The following is a 19,182-nucleotide window of genomic DNA, read 5'->3' on the forward strand; positions in this document are numbered from 1 at the left end:
CCAATTCTTTTATTACATGATGATATTTTTGAGCAAAATTAAACTTTTTCAATGTTTGCATAAACCATTAAATAATCCTTACTTCAGCATATATATATATATATATATATATAGATTAAAAGAAAGAAGGAAACTAAGTTTTGTTTTGTTGGTGTTGGCATTTCATGAGACAATATGACATGCATAAGCTTATTTTTTCCAACTCTTACTAACAACCTTTCAATTTCTTTAATACCATATTTTTATCTATATATATATATCATATATATATATATATGTATATATATCTAGATAGGAAAAAAGAGAAAGAGAGAGATTAGCAAAATGATATATCTTGGCCAGTCAAACACGCTTCAAGCAAAACCAAAAGAGAATCTAGAAAAATCATGTTACATAAAGCCTACAAACAAGCATGAATGAACCAATCCCCATACAACTCCCCCTTTCTTTCTTTACCCCTAACCCTAACCCTAATCAACCCCCCCTATAACTATAAATATATAAAACTGACACCGGTGCCCTTCCTAGCTCACCACTTTGAAAAAAAATTCCTTTCTTGAAACATGTCTCTAGGGTTTACCTCCCAAACCCTAGTTTTCAAACCCCATCATATTCATCCCCCACTCCTTTCTCTTTCTCTTTCTCCATCTCCATCTCTCTCTCTCTCTCTCTGTCTATATATATATATATATATATACCCACCAAACCTTCATCTCCCTCCCCACCTACACAACCACCAAACTCCATGTCTGATAACCAGGGCGCCATGGTGGACCTCCGCAGAGGTCCTTGGACTCTTGAAGAAGACTCTCTCCTTGTCCACTACATTGCTCTTCATGGTGAAGGCCGTTGGAATCTCCTTGCTCGCTCTTCCGGTATATATATATATATATATATATTTTTATATTTACATATATGCATGCATGCATGCATACATATATATGATGATGATGATGATGATGATGATGATGATGTAGTTTATATATATATATATATTTATGTGTGTATTAATTTGTTATTGATAGGGTTGAAGAGGACTGGAAAGAGTTGTAGACTGAGATGGTTGAACTACTTGAAGCCAGATGTTAAACGTGGGAATCTAAGTCCTGAAGAACAATTCTTGATACTTGAACTTCATTCAAGGTGGGGAAACAGATGGTCTAGGATTGCACAACATCTTCCTGGAAGGACTGATAATGAAATCAAGAATTATTGGAGAACTAGAGTTCAGAAACAAGCTAGACAGATGAAGATAGATTCAAATAGTTCTTTGTTTGCTGATGCTGTTCGGTGTTTTTGGATGCCAAGGTTGCTTGAAAAGATGCAAGCTTCTTCTTATTCTTCTTCTACTTCTTCAACTACTACTGTTACTAATAATAGTAATACTAGTTGTTCTTCTTATTCAATGGTTAATGGATGTCTTCCTTTAAGCTGTGGAAGTTCTAATAATGAGAAGAAAAATCATGAGGTGGTGGTGGTGAATCAAAGTGGGTCAGAGTTGATGTTCAATAACTCACTGACAAGTTCAGGGATGATGAATGAGATGCCAAGTAGCAATAGTTCATTAATGGATGATGATGAGCTTGGTCCATTGTTGATGGAGAACTCTTTGATGGAGAATGATGAGTCATGGGCCATGGATGAGTTTTGGCATGCTAGAAATGTGCATGAGTGGGGTGGTGGAATGTAGAATTTTTTTTTTTTTGTATTTTTATTTTTCTATGTTTAGTAGTTGTTTGAGTGTGTTGAGGGTGTTCATGTTTGTTGTTTTGTTTCCTCTTGTGGATGGTTGTAGTGTTCTCTTTGAAAGCAATTGCATGGTGTAGTCATTTCACTTAAAAATGTGATGGTTTTTGTTTTCTTTTTCCCAAAATGAAGAATCTTGCACTTGTTCATTTAATGACACGTGTAAAAAGAAAGGACAAGTTAAAGATTGAAGCTGTTTGTACATATGTATGAATTATATGTTTACACATGAAATTCAACAATCTCGTCTGGAAGGCATAATTAAGTAAACATTAGTTAGAGTATCACAACAAGTGTCATTCATGTGAGGGAAAGTCACTGTGGAACTAGACTTCCTTCTACGGAAGTGACCCCACAGTTAAGTGGATAGCATCACAAGTATGACATAAAAATGGCCTGGTGATTGAGATAAATGGCGTGAGTGAGGGATCAGGAACTAGATGATGATGCCATCTTTTCTGTTTGTTTTATTTTTATTTATTTATTTTTTTTAGAACAATCTAATCAGATAGAGAGAGAAGATGTGATTGATCACATGGCTTCAGGGTTCTGTTCTACCTTGGGATTATTGTTATGGGTTGGATGAATAGGATAAATATATAAATAAATAAATAACATCAAATAATTGACATTTATTTATTATTGTTTTTATTTTTCTATTAGAGCTTTGGGAGGAGTGATACTGTGCATGATTGGGATATGGCTATTCTTGGAAGCAACACAAAGCTTCTCAAATTGATCCTTTCTACATGTCCTCTAATGATTATCTCTTTTTTTTTAATAGACTAAAAGAGTAACTTAAACATCGTCCAGGTTGCAATTCAAATAGTACTATTTTGATGTTGATGCAAAACTCACAAGTAGATAAAAATTTCTAAGTAAATCACTGTCACTCACTATTGCACTTCAGCATTCCAGCTTAGAAGAACATCATGCTATCAGTTCATAATCCCCAACTAATATCCATGCTTATTTGACCTTTTGAGGAGAACAAATCAATTGGGACACCATTAGATTACTTATCATATTGATTAAAGAAATGATTTTCAACTCTTCAACATGGTAGCTCTTATATAGACTTTCTCATAACCAGCCAGAAAACACATTGAGAAAAAAAAATGTAGGGGAAGAATAAGTACCAGAAAAGAGAAGCAGATGATTAAATGGTGAACAGCCGTCTCATCCGCCGCATTTCCTACTGACTGGATCACACACACACACCTTGCAAATTCAACTGAAGGATGATTTGATTCCATGACTTTATTGCAAATCTGTCTCTAATCTCAGTCATAAATTTCAACAAAAATGAGGATAGTTTCAAACATTATATCTGTAGAATTGAAATTATTGGCATAAATTAATTATATAAACAACACATTCTATCCCACTCTTTACATGTAATCAAAGACTTGTTTGGGTTTGAATATATTTAATGATACACGACTATTGGGAGTAAACAAGGACTATAATACAAGCTTAAATATGCATTTAAACTGAGTGCAGTAAAGTGAAGCTAGTACATGTTAATGAGAGATGCTGGTGTTGCGGTGAATTGAAGGATCCATACCTTCCGATTTGGCAGGCACAAAGTTGAATAATCTGCTGTTTACCCCGGCTCGATACACTTGAGTTTCTCCGGTACCACCAGATGTCAGTTTAATTTCATTTTTGGCAGGCACAAAGTATACGTCGCCGACTGTGATCTTATCTTCATCAGTTGCACAACACATCTGAATACTCCCCTCTCCAGTCACCACAACAAAAATGGAGGGACCCAAAACAGCAGGGCATGAAACAGACTCACCCGGAGAAAGAGAAATGTGGTCAACCTCAAATTCATCAAAGGGAGGAATGTACCTCGATACATTATTATTCAAAGGAGTCCCCAGCAAAATCTCAGGATAACCCTGCATAATCAATAATGGGAGTCATTATCATTGTGGCATATCAATAGGATAAACAGCTAATCAATGATTGCATAAGCATACATTTGATATAATGTTGAAGTAGCTTAATTTTGCTATCTCATTCAAAATCCAACTTCTAGCTTCAAATTTAAATTCAATCTGATCCATTAAAAAATAAATCATATTCCTTTACTATTTTGGGCATATAATGCGGGTTAAAGAGTTCATGTGGATGTTAACAAAGCAATTGGTGTAAATTCAATAAGCCTACATGGTTGAACTTAATGTCCTACATGTTTCTTCAAGCCAGGCATTAGCAAGTTCTTGCTTTGAAATTAACATAAATCCAAGCATAAAGATTTCTCAATCTTGTATCAATGAAATAGCTAAACTAACCAATCAACATTAATATTCTTTTAATAGACTCAATATCACATATACTGGCAGCAAACATGGAAAAAATGTTGCAGATACCTCCATTAACAGTATGAGAGCACAGAGGGGCATGGTCTAAAAAATCATACTAAAATGTTCAACAATGGCATTGATAAAAAGCAAGAAACATGAAATGCAGTAAAGCAAGCTTATGAAGATTTTTAAATACTAGCCTGCTTGTATGCAAGCATGGAGCAAAGAGTCTGAACATCTTTATATTTTGGAGTCAGCCCAGCACGTACTACATTGTCTGATGTTGCCATACATTCAACACATTCACCAGAGATATAAGCATGGGGTTCATTAGCCCCTATGTGCAAAGCTTCACCAGGGATGAGTTTCACAAAATTGAAAAAGAAGGATGATATAACACCAATATCATTCGGATACTGCTGCTCCAATTGTAGTGCCAGTTCTTCTTTCTCAGTTAACATTCTAACCTAATTAAAGGAGAATAGTATCAATTCTGTTCTTTCAAAAAACCATCACAAATCCTTAGTAAGAAGTATGAACCTAAGAATTCTTTACCTCAAAAACTCACGGAATCATTATTCATGACTATCATGATTGAAAGATCCAAAACTGAAAAAAGAGCTGTCTAAATCAGCTGCGGTTACCTACATTAAGCACCAAAAGGGGCGGGGCTGTGCTAGCTATGTTGGTCTGAGCTACATAATAGCAAACATCTGCCACTTCTTTACAACATTAGGGCCTTAAAAAATTAAGCAGCAACAAGCCGGTAGATATGCTTATATAAATAGATAGCTTATAATGCTTCAACCTCAAAACCAACAAGTAAGCAGATCATTATTTGAATGGAGAAAAATGGGACTGTTCACACAATTATGGCTCTTATGAAAAACCAGTCAGAAATTTAGTTTATTATTATTTAGTCCTGGTTGCAATAAAAATTAGTACAAAATCAAGTTATGCTTTACAATTGGTATTCATTTGTCTTCAAAATATGCAATGCTTGACCAACAACCAAGTGGTCTATTGGTATATGGTCCCCGTTAGAACTTTTCATAAGTAATGAGAGTTCAAATCATGAGTGAGAGCATATTTTGGAGGGTGTGAGTAATCATTGTGTGTGGATTGTTACAGTGCCCACATATACGTAGGCCTTACCCTCACTTGCTCCGCCGAGACTTGCGCATGAGCCACTCATCTTGGCCAAAAAAAATAAAAAAATAAAAACATACAATGCTTGTAATTCTTCTATATCTTGTGCCATGCTTATGTTTACATACGGTGGATCAGAATTGTTGGGCCAATGTTGATTGTTTATTAAACTTGACAAGTTGAGTATTGCATTTCACAATTTTCTAGACCCCAAGAGGTTTTTTATTTACAGAAAAAACTTAATGTGCTTAATATGCATGTGCTTTCCTTCTAGCTCGACAGGTTTTGATTGTCCGCATAGCAACAAAACTTTGATGACGTGTAACTGTGACAATTTCAATTTGAACACAAAAGTAATAATACCTCGTAACAAAAAATATTCAAAATACCATAAGATCTAGAAATCCAAATTACCTTACTTTCTATATTCAAACGATGTTTGAGTTTAGATACAGACTTGGAAACTGCTTCCTCACTTGTTGACATAAGCTTTGTGTATATTGACTGCAGGACAACTTTTGTTTCATCATAAGGATCTGTTTCTTTGATACTCATATACTTGCCTATGTGCTCATCACCAATCATATCTCTTATCTCAGGTACACTAGTAAGAACATCCTTAAGCTCCTGCATGCGGTCACCACTACAGAATATGAACAACACAGTGATGTAAATAAGCATAATTTCATGATATGTATTTTCCCCTTTCATTGTCCAAGATACTTCACTAGTACAATTACTGTGTTTTATTAGCATACACAACTAGGTTTCTGATTCAGGGAAGTACAAGTCATTAAAAGCATTGTATGGAAAAGAAGTACTCACAAAGTGGAGAAAAATATCACCTTAATGAAACAATGTAGTAACCTGAATCCATAGGGAAAAAAAAAATAATGCCTTTTCCTTTCTCAAGCAAGCAGACTATTGGATCATGAATTTGATACAGAAAATAAAAAATGCATTAGTAAAAGTTTCCAATCCTAGCCAGCAATTTTCATTTGGAACAAAAGCTATGACCAACAACTAACAGTCTCTTTGGAATCAAAATATTAATAGTTTTATAGTAAACTAAGATAATTTTATTATATAATGAAGCTCTAAAAGTTGCTTTTACATGAGAATTATTAAACAAATTTGTATGGACCATTCCAATCTACTTCAAGAGTTGAGTGTCACTAAAAAAACACTAAAAAAAAATCTCCAAGAGGCAAAACTCTACAAAGTACCATTCTTTTTTTGCATCCACACCCAGACTCCTAAGTTTCACATAATCCTCCACCATAAATCTTGAACACTCAATCCAAGTGATTAATACAAAAAATTCTTCAAAAAATCAATCCAGCAGGTAACCAGTTAACTTACTTCACAGAGAAGAACAGAAGGAAACCATGAACTAAGAACCAAAACAAGTAAAACATCTACAAGATTATTTTGAAAGATTATGCTAAAGTTTGGAAAAGAAGACAAACCTCAATGCCAACGAAACCGCAGAGAGCCTTGAACTCTGTGAGAGCGATCGCCATTTCCGGCTTGTGATTCGAATCCTTATAAACACTGGGATTCATCTCATGCAGCACCTTCGCCAACTCCTTATCGGGGTGCGCTTGTATCGACAGCGCCTTAGCAACCGATAAAACCTAAGCCCCAAAACCCCCCACACTCATCAAAATCAAGCAAACAAAGAACCACTCAAATGGAAAAAAAAAAACATCACACCTTGAACAAGAAGGGGAGATCGCCATGCCACTTCTCAGAAACCTTGTCGCCGAGGACAGCGCTGGGGTTTTCAAGAATCCAGGACTTCAAAAGCACCGGCCGAGAGTCAGAGGAACCCAGAGACAGCAAAGAGGAAGGGCCAGAAGGATGAGTGCCGATCCAGAACTCAGCGTAGGGTTTCTCGGGATCTATGGGGTTGTTCCGGGAGAACAGGACTGCGACGGTGGATTCCTCCCCTGTGCGTCCCCAGTTGTAGTTCTGGACTGAGCACCGGAGGCGCTGCGGCTTAGGGATGTCCTCCATCGATGAAGCTCAACAATGGAGATGCAACGAAACCCTAGAAAAGGAGAGAAAGAGATGGAGAGAAGCAGTGAGAGCGCGAGAGAGAGAGAGACGAAGAAGAGCGTTCGGTTTTGAAGAAGAGAAAAAGCGGTGACTCGGTGACGAAGAGAGAGAGACAAATGAAAACAACCAGGCGTAGCCACGGCTTGGAAGCTTGGCTCGGCGCGGCTCTCGTTTAGTTGTGGCGCGAGCGGAGCCGAGTCGAGTTGAAGGGAGTGGGAGTAGTTATTGAAACGTAAATGAAACGGCGTTCTTTGTCCGTTTTTAGAAGGGTGGTCATTTATAGATAAGGGCTCGGATTATGTGAATATTACCAAAGGGCCATTAAATGGACGGTGGGAATTGAATGGGCCTTTGAATGGACGGTGTGGATTGATGGAATTTGTACTCGGGCAACTTGCGCGCGTGGTGTTGCACGTGTGGATGCTTCGCGAGTGCTGATGATGGATGGGTTGATGTTTAACATTTTATTTATTTATTTATTTTTATTAATTTTATTTGATTCATTATTATGTAACCGGAAGTGATTTTAAAAGTCACTGGTTGTTTGTGTCTTTATCAAAGATGCAAATAAACTCACACAGAACGAGAACACGTGTTGTTGAGTCTATGCACTCACTCCACACTTAATGTATATTTCAGTTCATATTTACCAAAAAATTTAACAGCTCACACAGGATGCAAACACAAGTTGTAGAAATTGTGCACTCACTTCACACTTATGCAAGTTTTAAAACACGTGTTATTGAGTTTGCTCACTCACTTACCTCACACTTATGTACATTGCAACTCACATTTACCAAAGAAGCAGATCAACTCACATGAACACATGCTGTTGAGATTGCACACGTACTCCACACTTATGCACATTTCAGAATATGTGTTATTGAGTTTGCAGACTCACTCCACACTTATACAAGTTTTTGAATACTTGTTGTTGAGCTTGCTCACTCACTCCACACTTATGCACGTTTCAGAACGCGTGTTGTTGAGTTTGCGAACTCATTCCACACTTATGCACATTTTAGCTCACATTTACCAAAGAGGCAGATCAACTCACACATGATGCAAACATGTGTTGTTGAGATTGCACACTCACTTTATACTTATGCAAGTTCAAAACACATGTTATTAAGATTGCACACTTACTCCACACTTATACACGTTTCAGAACACGTGTTGTTGAGTTTGGGCACTCACTCCACATTTATATAAAAGTTTCAAAACAAGTGTTGTTGAGCTTGGCACTCATTTCATACTTATGCATTGTTTCAGCTCACACTTACCATAAAACTAGATCAGGTCACATAGGATAAGAACACATGTTGTTGAGATTGCTCACTCACTCCATAATTATGCACTTTTCAGAACAAGTATTGTTGAGTTTGCGTGCTCATTCCATACTTATGCAAGTTTTAGAACACGTATTGTTAAGTTTGTACACTCACTCCACACTGAAAAATATATGTTGAGATTACGCACTTACTTCACACTTATACACGTTTCAACTCACACTTACCAAAGAGGCACATCAACTCACATAGGATGAACAAATTTTTGAGCTTGCCCATTCATTCCACAATAATGCATGTTCTTAAAGTAATTTATCCTAATTTGTTTAAAAAATAATAATAATAATTTTAGAAGGGCTTCTGTTTTAGCCATTATCCACTCTTATGAAGTGTATAAATAATTTTCTCATCATTTAATATAATTTAAGGTCTGGCTTTGTGCTCGCATTTGGAAACATCAAAAATATTCAAAGATCTAAATCTTCCGCTCATTCAATCCAGATATTCAAATTGAGACAAGAAGAAGCTTCTGTCAGCCTTTGCAGTCTCCTCTGAATTAATTAATTAAGAATATCTATATAATTATCTAGCATGAATCCTAATGAATTATAGTATTCGGGTCTTGTGACCTTGGATCCGATAACTAGCTCTACGATTAACAACATCCAATGATGAACAATTTTGTAAATAAGATATATATATATATATATATATATAATTAACCTCCACAGTAAAGAGGAGATGAATGTACAACTCATAAGAACAATGATTCAAACATGCAAATTAAACAAAACAACATCCTCATGAACAAGGATTGACTTGGCTTATTGAAGGTACACATTCTCCATAAGTTCGGTTCGGATTGAATAGACCAAATGATCGGTTTTTAACATGTTTCCGTCCGAATAAAGAACGACAAACACGATGAAACCTAGACTTTAACGGAAGTAACATGCCTCAGAAGCATATGGGCAACCTCATGTGATATCTTCCCGGCTTCAGACTTAAGACGATCGATCTTAGCTTCTGTTTCTTGTTCGAGCCGCTTGACATTTGATCCAGAGTCCCCGGCACTCTGTTGGATTGAAAAAAAAGGCATGCAAATTTTAAGCAAGTTTGTCTATGAAGCCAAGAATCATGACATTGTTCAGTGGGTTGGTGTTTACCTGCGCAACCTTCTTCTGGAACTCAGCTTCCATTTTCGCACGAAATTCTGCAACCTCCTTGTCTGCCTCGTCTTTTGCCTGCTTTAATCGCGCCATTTTTGCTGTAAATGAACAAGAGTTTGTTATGAGACCAATAGATACATCGAAACCATTTCTTTGGATGATCCGTAAGTATTTTAATTTTAAACAAACTCATGCTACAAATATTTTCTGTAATTTTGATAAAGATGATGTAAATAAAACAGTATGTCATATGTTTCTGAAAACACTGTAAAGGCAACCATATCACATTGGATTGCAAGTTCCGGGGCATAAGATAAATCATCAAAAGTAATATTAATTAAGTCAGTTTCCAACTAGAATATTGTGCATATATCGCGAAATAAGAGAAATGGACAGAAGGCATCTTAAAACCTTTGTTCGAAGACATTGAAAGATGATTATTCTTGATTCTTAAATGAAGGATGCTGAACACCAAAGTTCATTATCATAATGTCAGCATTTAATTGACTAAGGTACATAGTTAACATTGAAGGGATACTAATAAATATGGGGGAGTTGAGAGAAGGGAAGTGGCGCCAGCATTTCGACACCTGCATAAATTCTCTAATGCAAACACACATTATCAATCTACAGTATTAGGGAAAAATTGCATAATGTCCACAAACAAGTACGATTATACATGGACAAGCTTCAAGATACATCACTGACATTTTAACAAATATGCCTTAATAGTTAGCCAGGAAATATCCTCCGAGAAAAATGCATAAAACTAAATCACCGCAATTTCATCACAATCAAGTAGTAAAGATGAAAAAATTATCTAACATTATGCTTATGTAGCACCATCCCTTAGAAGAAAATTCATACTCCAAGGCAAACTAAAATTACATGGTGTAACTTCTACATAAGACTACCGATAAGGCAGCCAATTTGTTATGCAAAAACCAGCAATTATGAAGTTACAAGTATCATAATCACTGCCAGCCACATAAGAAGTCATCATATATGCCATTCTCTATCCAATATATTATTGCATCACATTAGAGTACACACCCATTATCAACTGACAAACCTTGCAAAATAGTTCAAAGCTCAAAGTAATTTAAGATATCCTGCATTTCAGCAAAACTTGAAAATCATGCAAAACCATCTCAAAACATTTTTGAGCAGTTGGAAGAGTAACATCTTTAATGTAAATTGAGACTGAACTGGCTTTTTAATCTCAAAAGTCAAGAATGATCTCTATTTGAAAATTGACAATTGAAAGGTCTATCCTCTCAAAAAAAAAAAAAAACCAGGGAAAGCAAATACTCATTGGTCATCCATTCTTCAAATGGAAAAAGAAAAGAGTTAAAAAGGAGAGGGTTAACTAACCATTCCTAGCTGCATTAACGATGTGCTGAGCTTCTTGCTCAGCAGCCAACAACTGTTGAATTCCACCTTGACGCCTGTTGGAATCCATATTTAACCTGAAACCTGGAAATGTAAAATTAGTGCAACTCATGAATTCCACCTTGACTCTAACAATTGTACGTCAAATAAATAAATGACCCCATGGTTGTGAGATCAACAAAACATTGTTAATATACAAGAAACTCATGAATTTAAAGTTGAATCTAAGCTTGCAGCCAAAACTTGCAACCACATCATTCAAGTGACTTCAGGCAATCAAATGATGTGGCTTCAGGCAATCAACAACATAATAAAAGAGTGAAACACGGAAAAACTAGAAATGATTATATAACTTAAATTTCAGCGATTTCAATACATAAGAACAAAAAGATTTATCTTAAATTTAAAATAGTGAGTGATATCCATTGCATAGAGTGAAAAACTGTAATAAGAAAACTTTCCTCTTCTAAAATCATGAACTAATATCACCATCAAATAGTCTTAAATAACAAACAACTTCCACTCCATAATCAACATAACTTAAAAGCCGCAGCAACAAAAAGTCACAAACTTTATCAAACCCAAACGCTGTAAAAATGATTAGATTGTAGCAAGCATTCACAAAAACACAAACTCCCAAATAGCAATCGGACAAAAAAAAAAAAGATCTTTTGGATCAAAAAGGATGTCAAAAACTAAGATCTAAGCAATCAAAGATTTCAAAAGCTAAAATTTTTCAGATAGATCCATAAAGGAAGATCCGATACAAAAGAAAAGTCACATATTCACAGATCAAACTCCAATACCAAAGATCTATCAAATTAACAAGAATTGGAGATCTAGCAAAGTCCAGTGGAATTAGACCACGATTATTCACAATAAAATTGAAGAAAAACACAGAAATTCAGCGAGAAATCCAGAGGCGATACCTGCGGAGATGAGTCCACAACGAGAGACTCAGATGAGACTCTTCTTCTTCTCCCTCTCTCTCTCTCTCTCTCTCTCTCTCGGTGGTTCTCTGGGTGTAATATTTGGGAAGCTAACGAGTCGGGCCCAACGGACCTATGAACACAGCCCAGGCCCAAACCAAACTACAAAATTAGTGAAATTGGTTGCCCTTTACAAAAACAATATTTTTTTCACAAAAAAAAAACTTTTTTATTTTAAAATAAATTGATAAAAAAATATAAAAAAACCAAATTTATATTATTAAAATAATAAAAATTATTTTAAAAAAAATATACTCACTGCACTACCTAAGTTATACCATATGTCACTTGATGCAAGTTTTTGAGAAATTTTTGTGGGTAGTGCAGTGAGTATTTTTTTTCAAAAAATAATTTTTGATCATAGAGGAACATTAATTCGGTTCTCAAAACAAGAAAAATGCCAGGAATGCAGTACAACTTAAAAGTTCATACAATCCTTAACCAAAATGCCAAGAAAAAAATTAATCATCTTATTAAAAAAAGAAAAAAAAAATTAATAATCTATGCTAATGCATTCCTAGTATTTTTCTTGTTGTGAGAACTGAGTTCATGTTGCTCTATGATCAAAAAAATTTTGATTCCTTTTTGTATGCTTTAATCACTCTTATATGTGACTAATTAAATAAAAACTGAATTTCAAGTGAAACTGTTGTTTTTGTTGTTCATCGAGTTGGATTGCCAAGAGTTTGCTTAATAATGTAATTCAGATTGGTGTGGAGTCTCAGGGTTTTTACATGATGTATTACTTTTAGTGTTCTTTCTCAAGAGTACTTCTTTGTGTTTTCTGCTTGCAATTGAAACCTTCTGATCACATTCAAAGGTACCATTTTTCTAGTTAATTGTGATTTGTTTTTGAAGCACAGGTTAACTATCTTTTTAGCATAAATTAGCGCATGACTTGTGCTGTCTTGTGGATTTTTTTTTTTTTTACAAGAAGAACAGATAGTCCAAAGGCCTTGATAAATCGTCAGGGACGTGCACAAGCCTCGGTGGAGCAAGTGGGGGCGGGGCCACGCACACATGGGTGTTGGGACCATCCGCACACAACCACAGCTCATATCTCACAGAAATATGCCCTCAACCGAGAATCCAGTTTGGGGCATAGATGTTGCATGCCGATGCCACCTTCTCAGAATTACTTAATAACCTCAACTTTATGCATATCAACAGAGGAAAAAGTAGATTGGAGATATATTTTTGGTATAATCACCAAAATAGTCTCTGTACTTTTCTCTCTCTTCCCTTTTGGCCCCTCTACTCAGAAATGATCCCGACTAGTCCCTCTACTTTTGAAAATGTGCCCACTTAGTTAAAAATGCTCCCAACCAGTCCCTCTACTTTTAAAAATGTGCCCACTGACCAAAAAGAAAGAGAGAGAAAAGTAGAAGGACCAACTAGGGTATTATACCTATATTCTTCTGATGTTCAACATTCTTTAGCAATATGTTATTCTTTGAGAGCAAAGCGTCTTTAATTTTTATTAGTCAATTTTAAAGAAAGTAACTACATATTATGCAATCTCTTATTTTATTAGTATAGATGATTAATTAATCTTCTTTTTGTTGCATTGCAGGCAAAATGTGAGTATACATAATCAGCTGGTAGCTGTTCATTTTTGGATAACCAAAGCATTGATATTTGCCAAGAGACAATTAACATGCATTGTTAGTTTTCAGTATTTTGTTTGTTTCTTTTGCTGGTGTCTAGGTTTGTTTTGGAGCCTAAATCCCTTTTGATGAATGAACAAGAACAAAAGTTCAAGGACAATGAAAGCACTATAACCTCATTGCAGGTCTGTCCATTCACCCTCTGAATATTATGCTCAAGTAGACTTCAAAGGAGTACCCCATTTTTAAGGAGCTCAAGAGCTTTTTATTCAATAGAAAACAGAAACAGAAATGAAATAAAAACAAAAAGAGCAACACTGAAAGAACAACAACTACACAAGGCTAAAAATAAACAGAGAAGACCAAGAGAGATTAAACACTAATCCCATTTGACAAAAGACTCTTCATAATCCATCCAGGGAGATCCCGCCCTTGATTGTACAAAGTAAGCTCATGAAGACTTGCACCATGGGTTGCTAAGTTGAAAGCTATCTTAGCCCAATTAATTGGAATAATATGCATTGAGGCCAACGCATGAAATGAGAGTGATGATGTTGCCAATGACAGGATTCAATCTCCAGATATGATGAGAATGACCATTCTTGATGGCGGAGTACTTTGAGAAGCAGATGGCAGAAGTAGAGAATAACTTAGGGCTTGTTCGGTTAGCTTGTAGAAAAAGTGCTTTTGTTTTAATTTATAGAAGTATTTTTTTTACAAGTGTTTTTTTTGAATAAGTTAAGTACTTTTCAATATTTTTATGTTTGGATAGGTTAATAAAAAAGTATTTTTGTATGTATGAAATTGTTTAGATGTGAATTTTCTAAAAGGCTTTTAGAGGTGGCAAATTACTAAAATAGACATTCATTTTGTTTTTATTGAGTTACTATTATACATTCAATTAATGATGACGAAAACATTAGTGATAATAATAATAATAACTTAATGTGATATTATTATAATTTTAATAATAATAATAATAATATTATTATTATTATTAATTAAAATTAGATGTAGGATGAGAGATGGAGAAGAAAGTTAGGAGTGAGTGTATTAATTTATGAATTTGTTGAGGGTATAATAGTAATTAGATAATTTTTAAAATAGCTTCTCTAAAGTGTTTTTTTGAGAAGCACCACTTCTTGAGTAGCTTCTAAAAAACTGAATTTTTAGCTAATTACCTAAAAACCAATACAAACATGAATTTAAAAATCAAGTGCTTAATTTATAAAAAAAAAAATACTTATGTGCTTTAAAAAAGCCAATCCAAACATGGCCTTAAATAGAATTGTTACAACAAGATCCAAGTCTTGCTCCACAGATTATGTCAATGTCCATATTTGGGAGTTATGTAATATCACTTGCTGGTAAAGCCTTAACTCTCAAGTCTGATGTGATGAATATTATGCCCTTATTAGTATCATTTGAATATTATGCCATTATATATATATATATAAATATATATATAATTCCATTGGATCAAGTAAGCTATGTTAAGCAACCAAATTAAGTTAATTGTAATTTGGGTTTATATTTTGGTTATGTCATAAATAATTTTTATTTTATTATAAAAATTATTAGTGCCTTGTTCAAAATTTTAGCTCGGTTATAAATAGAATTTTGTTATTTTTTTTAATATTTAATTATATTTATTTTAGCAATTAAATTATTATTTTTAAGTATTTAATCATATTGTTTTAGAATTAAAATATGCTTGATTGGTAAATCAGTGATTTGTGGTTATAGAGATGTTAATAAATGATGTATTTTATTTAATGATTAAAATATTATTTATTAGTGAAAACTTTTATCATAGACATATTTATTTTATGACAACTCCTTTTATTACTAAATTAATAAAATTTTAATAATGGAATAAAAACAATCTAATGCATAAGTAAAATAAATATAATTTTAACAAAATACTCATGGATTAACAAATAACTCTTCACAATTAGGAAGTTCACTCAAATTAGGTTTGAATTTGAATATTTTTTTTATTAATGATATGAGTGTTTTCTATTTTTATTTACATTTGTGATTCAAATATAGAATTTATGTATCTTGATCTTGATTTCTTGATAGATTTCCCTGTTTTGTGTAGCTCTTTAGTGACATCGGCACTATAACAAAAGCCATCTCTGCAGATAAAATGCTCGTAGGTTTTTGAGTTTTTAATTATCTTGGTCCTCATTCATGTTGAATCTGAACTTCACTAAAAAGCTCTTGATAGTGGTGGTGATAGTGGGAGATTTATTGGTTTTTTTCTTGCAGTGAGCGATCCATGGTTTAAAAATAAATGGAGTAAAATTAATATAAATTTGCATCATTTTCGTTTTGTTTTTATTTGTTCTTGAATTGCGATCGGTATGATTCCTTCGAATCTGTAATTGTAATCCATCTCACGCTATGATTCATGAGGTTGATCTTTGTTGTTTCTCAATCGATGCATTGGATACCTTTTCTTTTTTTAGGGCATCATTTTCGTTTTGTTTCTATTTGTTCTTGAATTGTGATCGGTATGATTCCTTCGAATCTGTAATTTTAATCCATCTCACGCTATGATTCATGAGGTTGATCTTTGTTGTTTCTCAATAGATGCATTGGATACCTTTTCTTTTTCTAGGGCATCATTTTCGTTTTGTTTCTATTTGTTCTTGAATTGCGATCGGTATGATTCCTTCGAATCTGTAATTGTAATCCATCTCACGCTATGATTCATGAGGTTGATCTTTTGTTGTTTCTCAATCGATGCATTGGATACCTTTTTCTTTTTCTAGGGCATCATTTTCGCTTTTTGTTTCTATTTGTTCTTGAATTGCGATCGGTATGATTCCTTCGAATCAGTAATTGTAATCCATCTCACGCTATGATTCATGAGGTTGATCTTTTGTTGTTTCTCAATCGATGCATTGGATACCTTTTCTTTTTCTAGGGCATCATTTTCGTTTTGTTTCTATTTGTTCTTGAATTGCGATCGGTATGATTCCTTCGAATCTGTAATTGTAATCCATCTCACGCTATGATTCATGAGGTTGATCTTTGTTGTTTCTCAATCTATGCATTGGATACCTTTTCTTTTTCTAGGGCATCATTTTTCGCTTTTGTTTCTATTTGTTCTTGAATTGCGATCGGTATCGATTCCTTCGAATCTGTAATTGTAATCCATCTCACGCTATGATTCATGAGGTTGATCTTTGTTGTTTCTCAATCGATGCATTGGATACCTTTTCTTTTTCTAGGGCATCATTTTTCGCTTTTGTTTCTATTTGTTCTTGAATTGCGATCGGTATGATTCCTTCGAATCTGTAATTTTAATCCATCTCACGCTATGATTCATGAGGTTGATCTTTGTTGTTTCTCAATCGATGCATTGGATACCCTTTCTTTTTCAAGGGCATCATTTTCGTTTTGTTTCTATTTGTTCTTGAATTGCGATCGGTATGATTCTTTCGAATCTGTAATTGTAATCCATCTCACGCTATGATTCATGAGGTTGATCTTTGTTGTTTCTCAATAGATGCATTGGATACCTTTTCTTTTTCTAGGGCATCATTTTCGTTTTGTTTCTATTTGTTCTTGAATTGCGATCGGTATGATTCCTTCGAATCTGTAATTGTAATCCATCTCATGCTATGATTCATGAGGTTGATCTTTGTTGTTTCTCAATCGATGCATTGGATACCTTTTCTTTTTCTAGGGCATCATTTTCGTTTTGTTTCTATTTGTTCTTGAATTGCGATCGGTATGATTCCTTCGAATCTGTAATTGTAATCCATCTCACGCTATGATTCATGAGGTTTATCTTTGTTGTTTCTCAATCGATGCATTGGATACCTTTTCTTTTTCTAGGGCATCATTTCTTTTGTTTCTATTTGTTCTTGAATTGCGATCGGTATGATTCCTTCGAATCTGTAATTGTAATCCATCTCACGCTATGATTCATGAGGTTGATCTTTGTTGTTTCTCAATCGATGCATTGGATACCTTTTCTTTTTCTAGGGCATCATTTTCGTTTTGTTTCTATTTGTTCTTGAATTGCGATCGGTATGATTCCTTCGAATCTGTAATTTTAATCCATCTCACGCTATGATTCATGAGGTTGATCTTTGTTGTTTCTCAATCGATGCATTGGATACCTTTTCTTTTTCTAGGGCATCATTTTCGTTTTGTTTCTATTTGTTCTTGAATTGATTTGACTTGTTGTGCTACGCTAGTCAATCGATGCATTGGATTGTGGTTTCCTTTTCTTTGTTGTTTCTATTTTTTCTTGAATTACTACTGGAAATATGCTTCTCTGCAAGGTGGGTGTTGTTGGTGAGCTTAATTTTTATCCACAAAACTAGCTGCAAATTAGTATTGATCATGTATCTAAACAAATTAACACAGGGTGTATCATTTCTGTATGTCTTCAATACTGAATACAAAACTAAGTTTATTTATTTATTCTTGATGGATTTTTCCATCATTATAGATAGCAATCATTTTAAGTTTGATTTGAATAACAACTGAACAAAAGTACAGAACACACATCTTAGGATAATATGATGCGTGAGACATAATATGGACATCTGTGTCAGTGCCTTGTACTGTGTTTTGTAATTATCTCTATGAAGAGATGGTATACCGTTACCTCTCCACAAAGACTTGATGGTAAGACATGTATGATAAGACATACATGTCTGATATGCATGATACAAGTCTGTAATGAAGACTTGTATCATGCACATTTACTTTGTTGAACTAGCTATTGGCTTGATCCAGCAATGCTTCTTGTACATGGAAGAACTGAAAGTTTTGACATTCAATGAAGATTTTCAAACAAGGCCTTGGTGGTCCCTGACATCCAATATAAAAATTACCTTTTGGGTCAGTCTAGTTGCTTTGCATTTGCTGAACCCTTTTACAGATTACCCCTAGATTTTCTTCTCTTCTCCTTATTTGTGTTGATATGAGCTGATGTTTCCTTGTTAAGAAAATATTGACTTTAAATAATTTTCATTCTTGTTTTATATCATCATTTAGCTAATTTGACTGAATTACTTGTAGTGGACTTCTGTCATGTTGCCTTACAAGTTCAAAGCCAGATCATTAGAAGTAAATTCACAGGTGGCGGTCAATGCATCGCCAATGACAGCTGGAGAAGTGGATGGAGACGTGGACGGCCAGGATAAATTACAAGAAAACAATCCAACGGTGCTAGGAGTATGGAACGGGAAACGAAGGCAGAGGAGAGCAAATACTCGTCTTCGGGATTATTTTTGGGGATAAAAGGGAGCTGGAGAAACAGAGGAGGAGATATCGGAGAAGAAGACTGAAGGCCGTTCTCAGAGGAGATCGGAGAGGAATTCGGTGGAGGTTCTCTGCTGGGTTTGTTTACCTTACAGTTTGTTGATTGTTCTTGTTTGGAGTTGATGTTGTTCGATGTTTTCTTTAGAACTGTTAATCAGTCTATGTGTTGATTG

At 34.6% G+C, this 19,182-nt stretch overlaps 3 protein-coding genes across 6 annotated transcripts; 1 reads left to right on the top strand and 2 right to left on the bottom strand.

Moving 5' to 3' along the window:
* The first annotated feature begins 539 nt into the window (after positions 1 to 539).
* On the top strand, positions 540 to 2,068 carry LOC120280911 (transcription factor MYB62-like). Its single transcript, XM_039287883.1, has 2 exons — positions 540 to 875; positions 1,026 to 2,068. The coding sequence occupies exons 1-2, from the start codon at positions 746 to 748 to the stop codon at positions 1,688 to 1,690; spliced, it is 795 nt and encodes a 264-aa protein (XP_039143817.1). The 5' UTR covers positions 540 to 745; the 3' UTR covers positions 1,691 to 2,068.
* Positions 2,069 to 2,583: 515 nt separating this feature from the next.
* Positions 2,584 to 7,342, bottom strand: LOC120280867 (mannose-6-phosphate isomerase 2-like). Of its 3 annotated transcripts, XM_039287824.1 has the most exons (7): positions 6,927 to 7,342; positions 6,680 to 6,847; positions 5,625 to 5,837; positions 4,262 to 4,528; positions 3,314 to 3,653; positions 2,886 to 3,076; positions 2,584 to 2,724 (listed from the first exon to the last, which is right to left on the bottom strand). In XM_039287824.1, exons 1-6 carry the CDS (start codon positions 7,227 to 7,229, stop codon positions 3,030 to 3,032), a joined length of 1,338 nt encoding a protein of 445 aa, XP_039143758.1. In that variant the 5' UTR covers positions 7,230 to 7,342; the 3' UTR covers positions 2,584 to 2,724; positions 2,886 to 3,029. The 3 variants fall into 3 exon arrangements, with proteins under 3 accessions (XP_039143758.1, XP_039143760.1, XP_039143759.1); XM_039287826.1 differs by having other exon boundaries at positions 2,708 to 3,023; XM_039287825.1 differs by lacking the exons at positions 2,584 to 2,724; positions 2,886 to 3,076 and having other exon boundaries at positions 3,082 to 3,653.
* A 1,955-nt stretch (positions 7,343 to 9,297) lies between these two features.
* LOC120279947 (V-type proton ATPase subunit G) lies at positions 9,298 to 12,180 on the bottom strand. Of its 2 annotated transcripts, none has more exons than XM_039286631.1 (4): positions 12,051 to 12,180; positions 11,104 to 11,205; positions 9,727 to 9,827; positions 9,298 to 9,635 (listed from the first exon to the last, which is right to left on the bottom strand). In XM_039286631.1, exons 2-4 carry the CDS (start codon positions 11,189 to 11,191, stop codon positions 9,492 to 9,494), a joined length of 333 nt encoding a protein of 110 aa, XP_039142565.1. In that variant the 5' UTR covers positions 11,192 to 11,205; positions 12,051 to 12,180; the 3' UTR covers positions 9,298 to 9,491. The 2 variants fall into 2 exon arrangements, with proteins under 2 accessions (XP_039142565.1, XP_039142566.1); XM_039286632.1 differs by having other exon boundaries at positions 11,104 to 11,198; positions 12,051 to 12,149.
* Between the last annotated feature and the right edge of the window lie 7,002 nt (positions 12,181 to 19,182).

The sequence above is a fragment of the Dioscorea cayenensis genome, chromosome 17 (genome assembly GCF_009730915.1).
Source record: "Dioscorea cayenensis subsp. rotundata cultivar TDr96_F1 chromosome 17, TDr96_F1_v2_PseudoChromosome.rev07_lg8_w22 25.fasta, whole genome shotgun sequence".
NCBI classification, from domain to species: Eukaryota; Viridiplantae; Streptophyta; class Magnoliopsida; order Dioscoreales; family Dioscoreaceae; genus Dioscorea; species Dioscorea cayenensis.

What these genes read in the sequence shown, in the direction of transcription:
- LOC120280911 (XM_039287883.1), top strand. Translation starts at nt 746, where the DNA reads ATGTCTGATAACCAGGGCGCCATGGTGGACCTCCGCAGAGGTCCTTGG. An exon ending in TCTCCTTGCTCGCTCTTCCG is followed by an intron (nt 876 to 1,025) that starts GTATATATATAT and finishes TGTTATTGATAG; the next exon opens with GGTTGAAGAGGACTGGAAAG.
- LOC120280867 (XM_039287824.1), bottom strand. Translation starts at nt 7,229, where the DNA reads ATGGAGGACATCCCTAAGCCGCAGCGCCTCCGGTGCTCAGTCCAGAAC. An exon ending in GCGGTTTCGTTGGCATTGAG is followed by an intron (nt 5,838 to 6,679) that starts GTTTGTCTTCTT and finishes GACCGCATGCAG; the next exon opens with GAGCTTAAGGATGTTCTTAC. An exon ending in TGTGCCTGCCAAATCGGAAG is followed by an intron (nt 3,077 to 3,313) that starts GTATGGATCCTT and finishes TCAATTCTACAG; the next exon opens with ATATAATGTTTGAAACTATC.
- LOC120279947 (XM_039286631.1), bottom strand. Translation starts at nt 11,191, where the DNA reads ATGGATTCCAACAGGCGTCAAGGTGGAATTCAACAGTTGTTGGCTGCT. An exon ending in CGTTAATGCAGCTAGGAATG is followed by an intron (nt 9,828 to 11,103) that starts GTTAGTTAACCC and finishes GTTCATTTACAG; the next exon opens with CAAAAATGGCGCGATTAAAG. An exon ending in TCCAGAAGAAGGTTGCGCAG is followed by an intron (nt 9,636 to 9,726) that starts GTAAACACCAAC and finishes TCAATCCAACAG; the next exon opens with AGTGCCGGGGACTCTGGATC.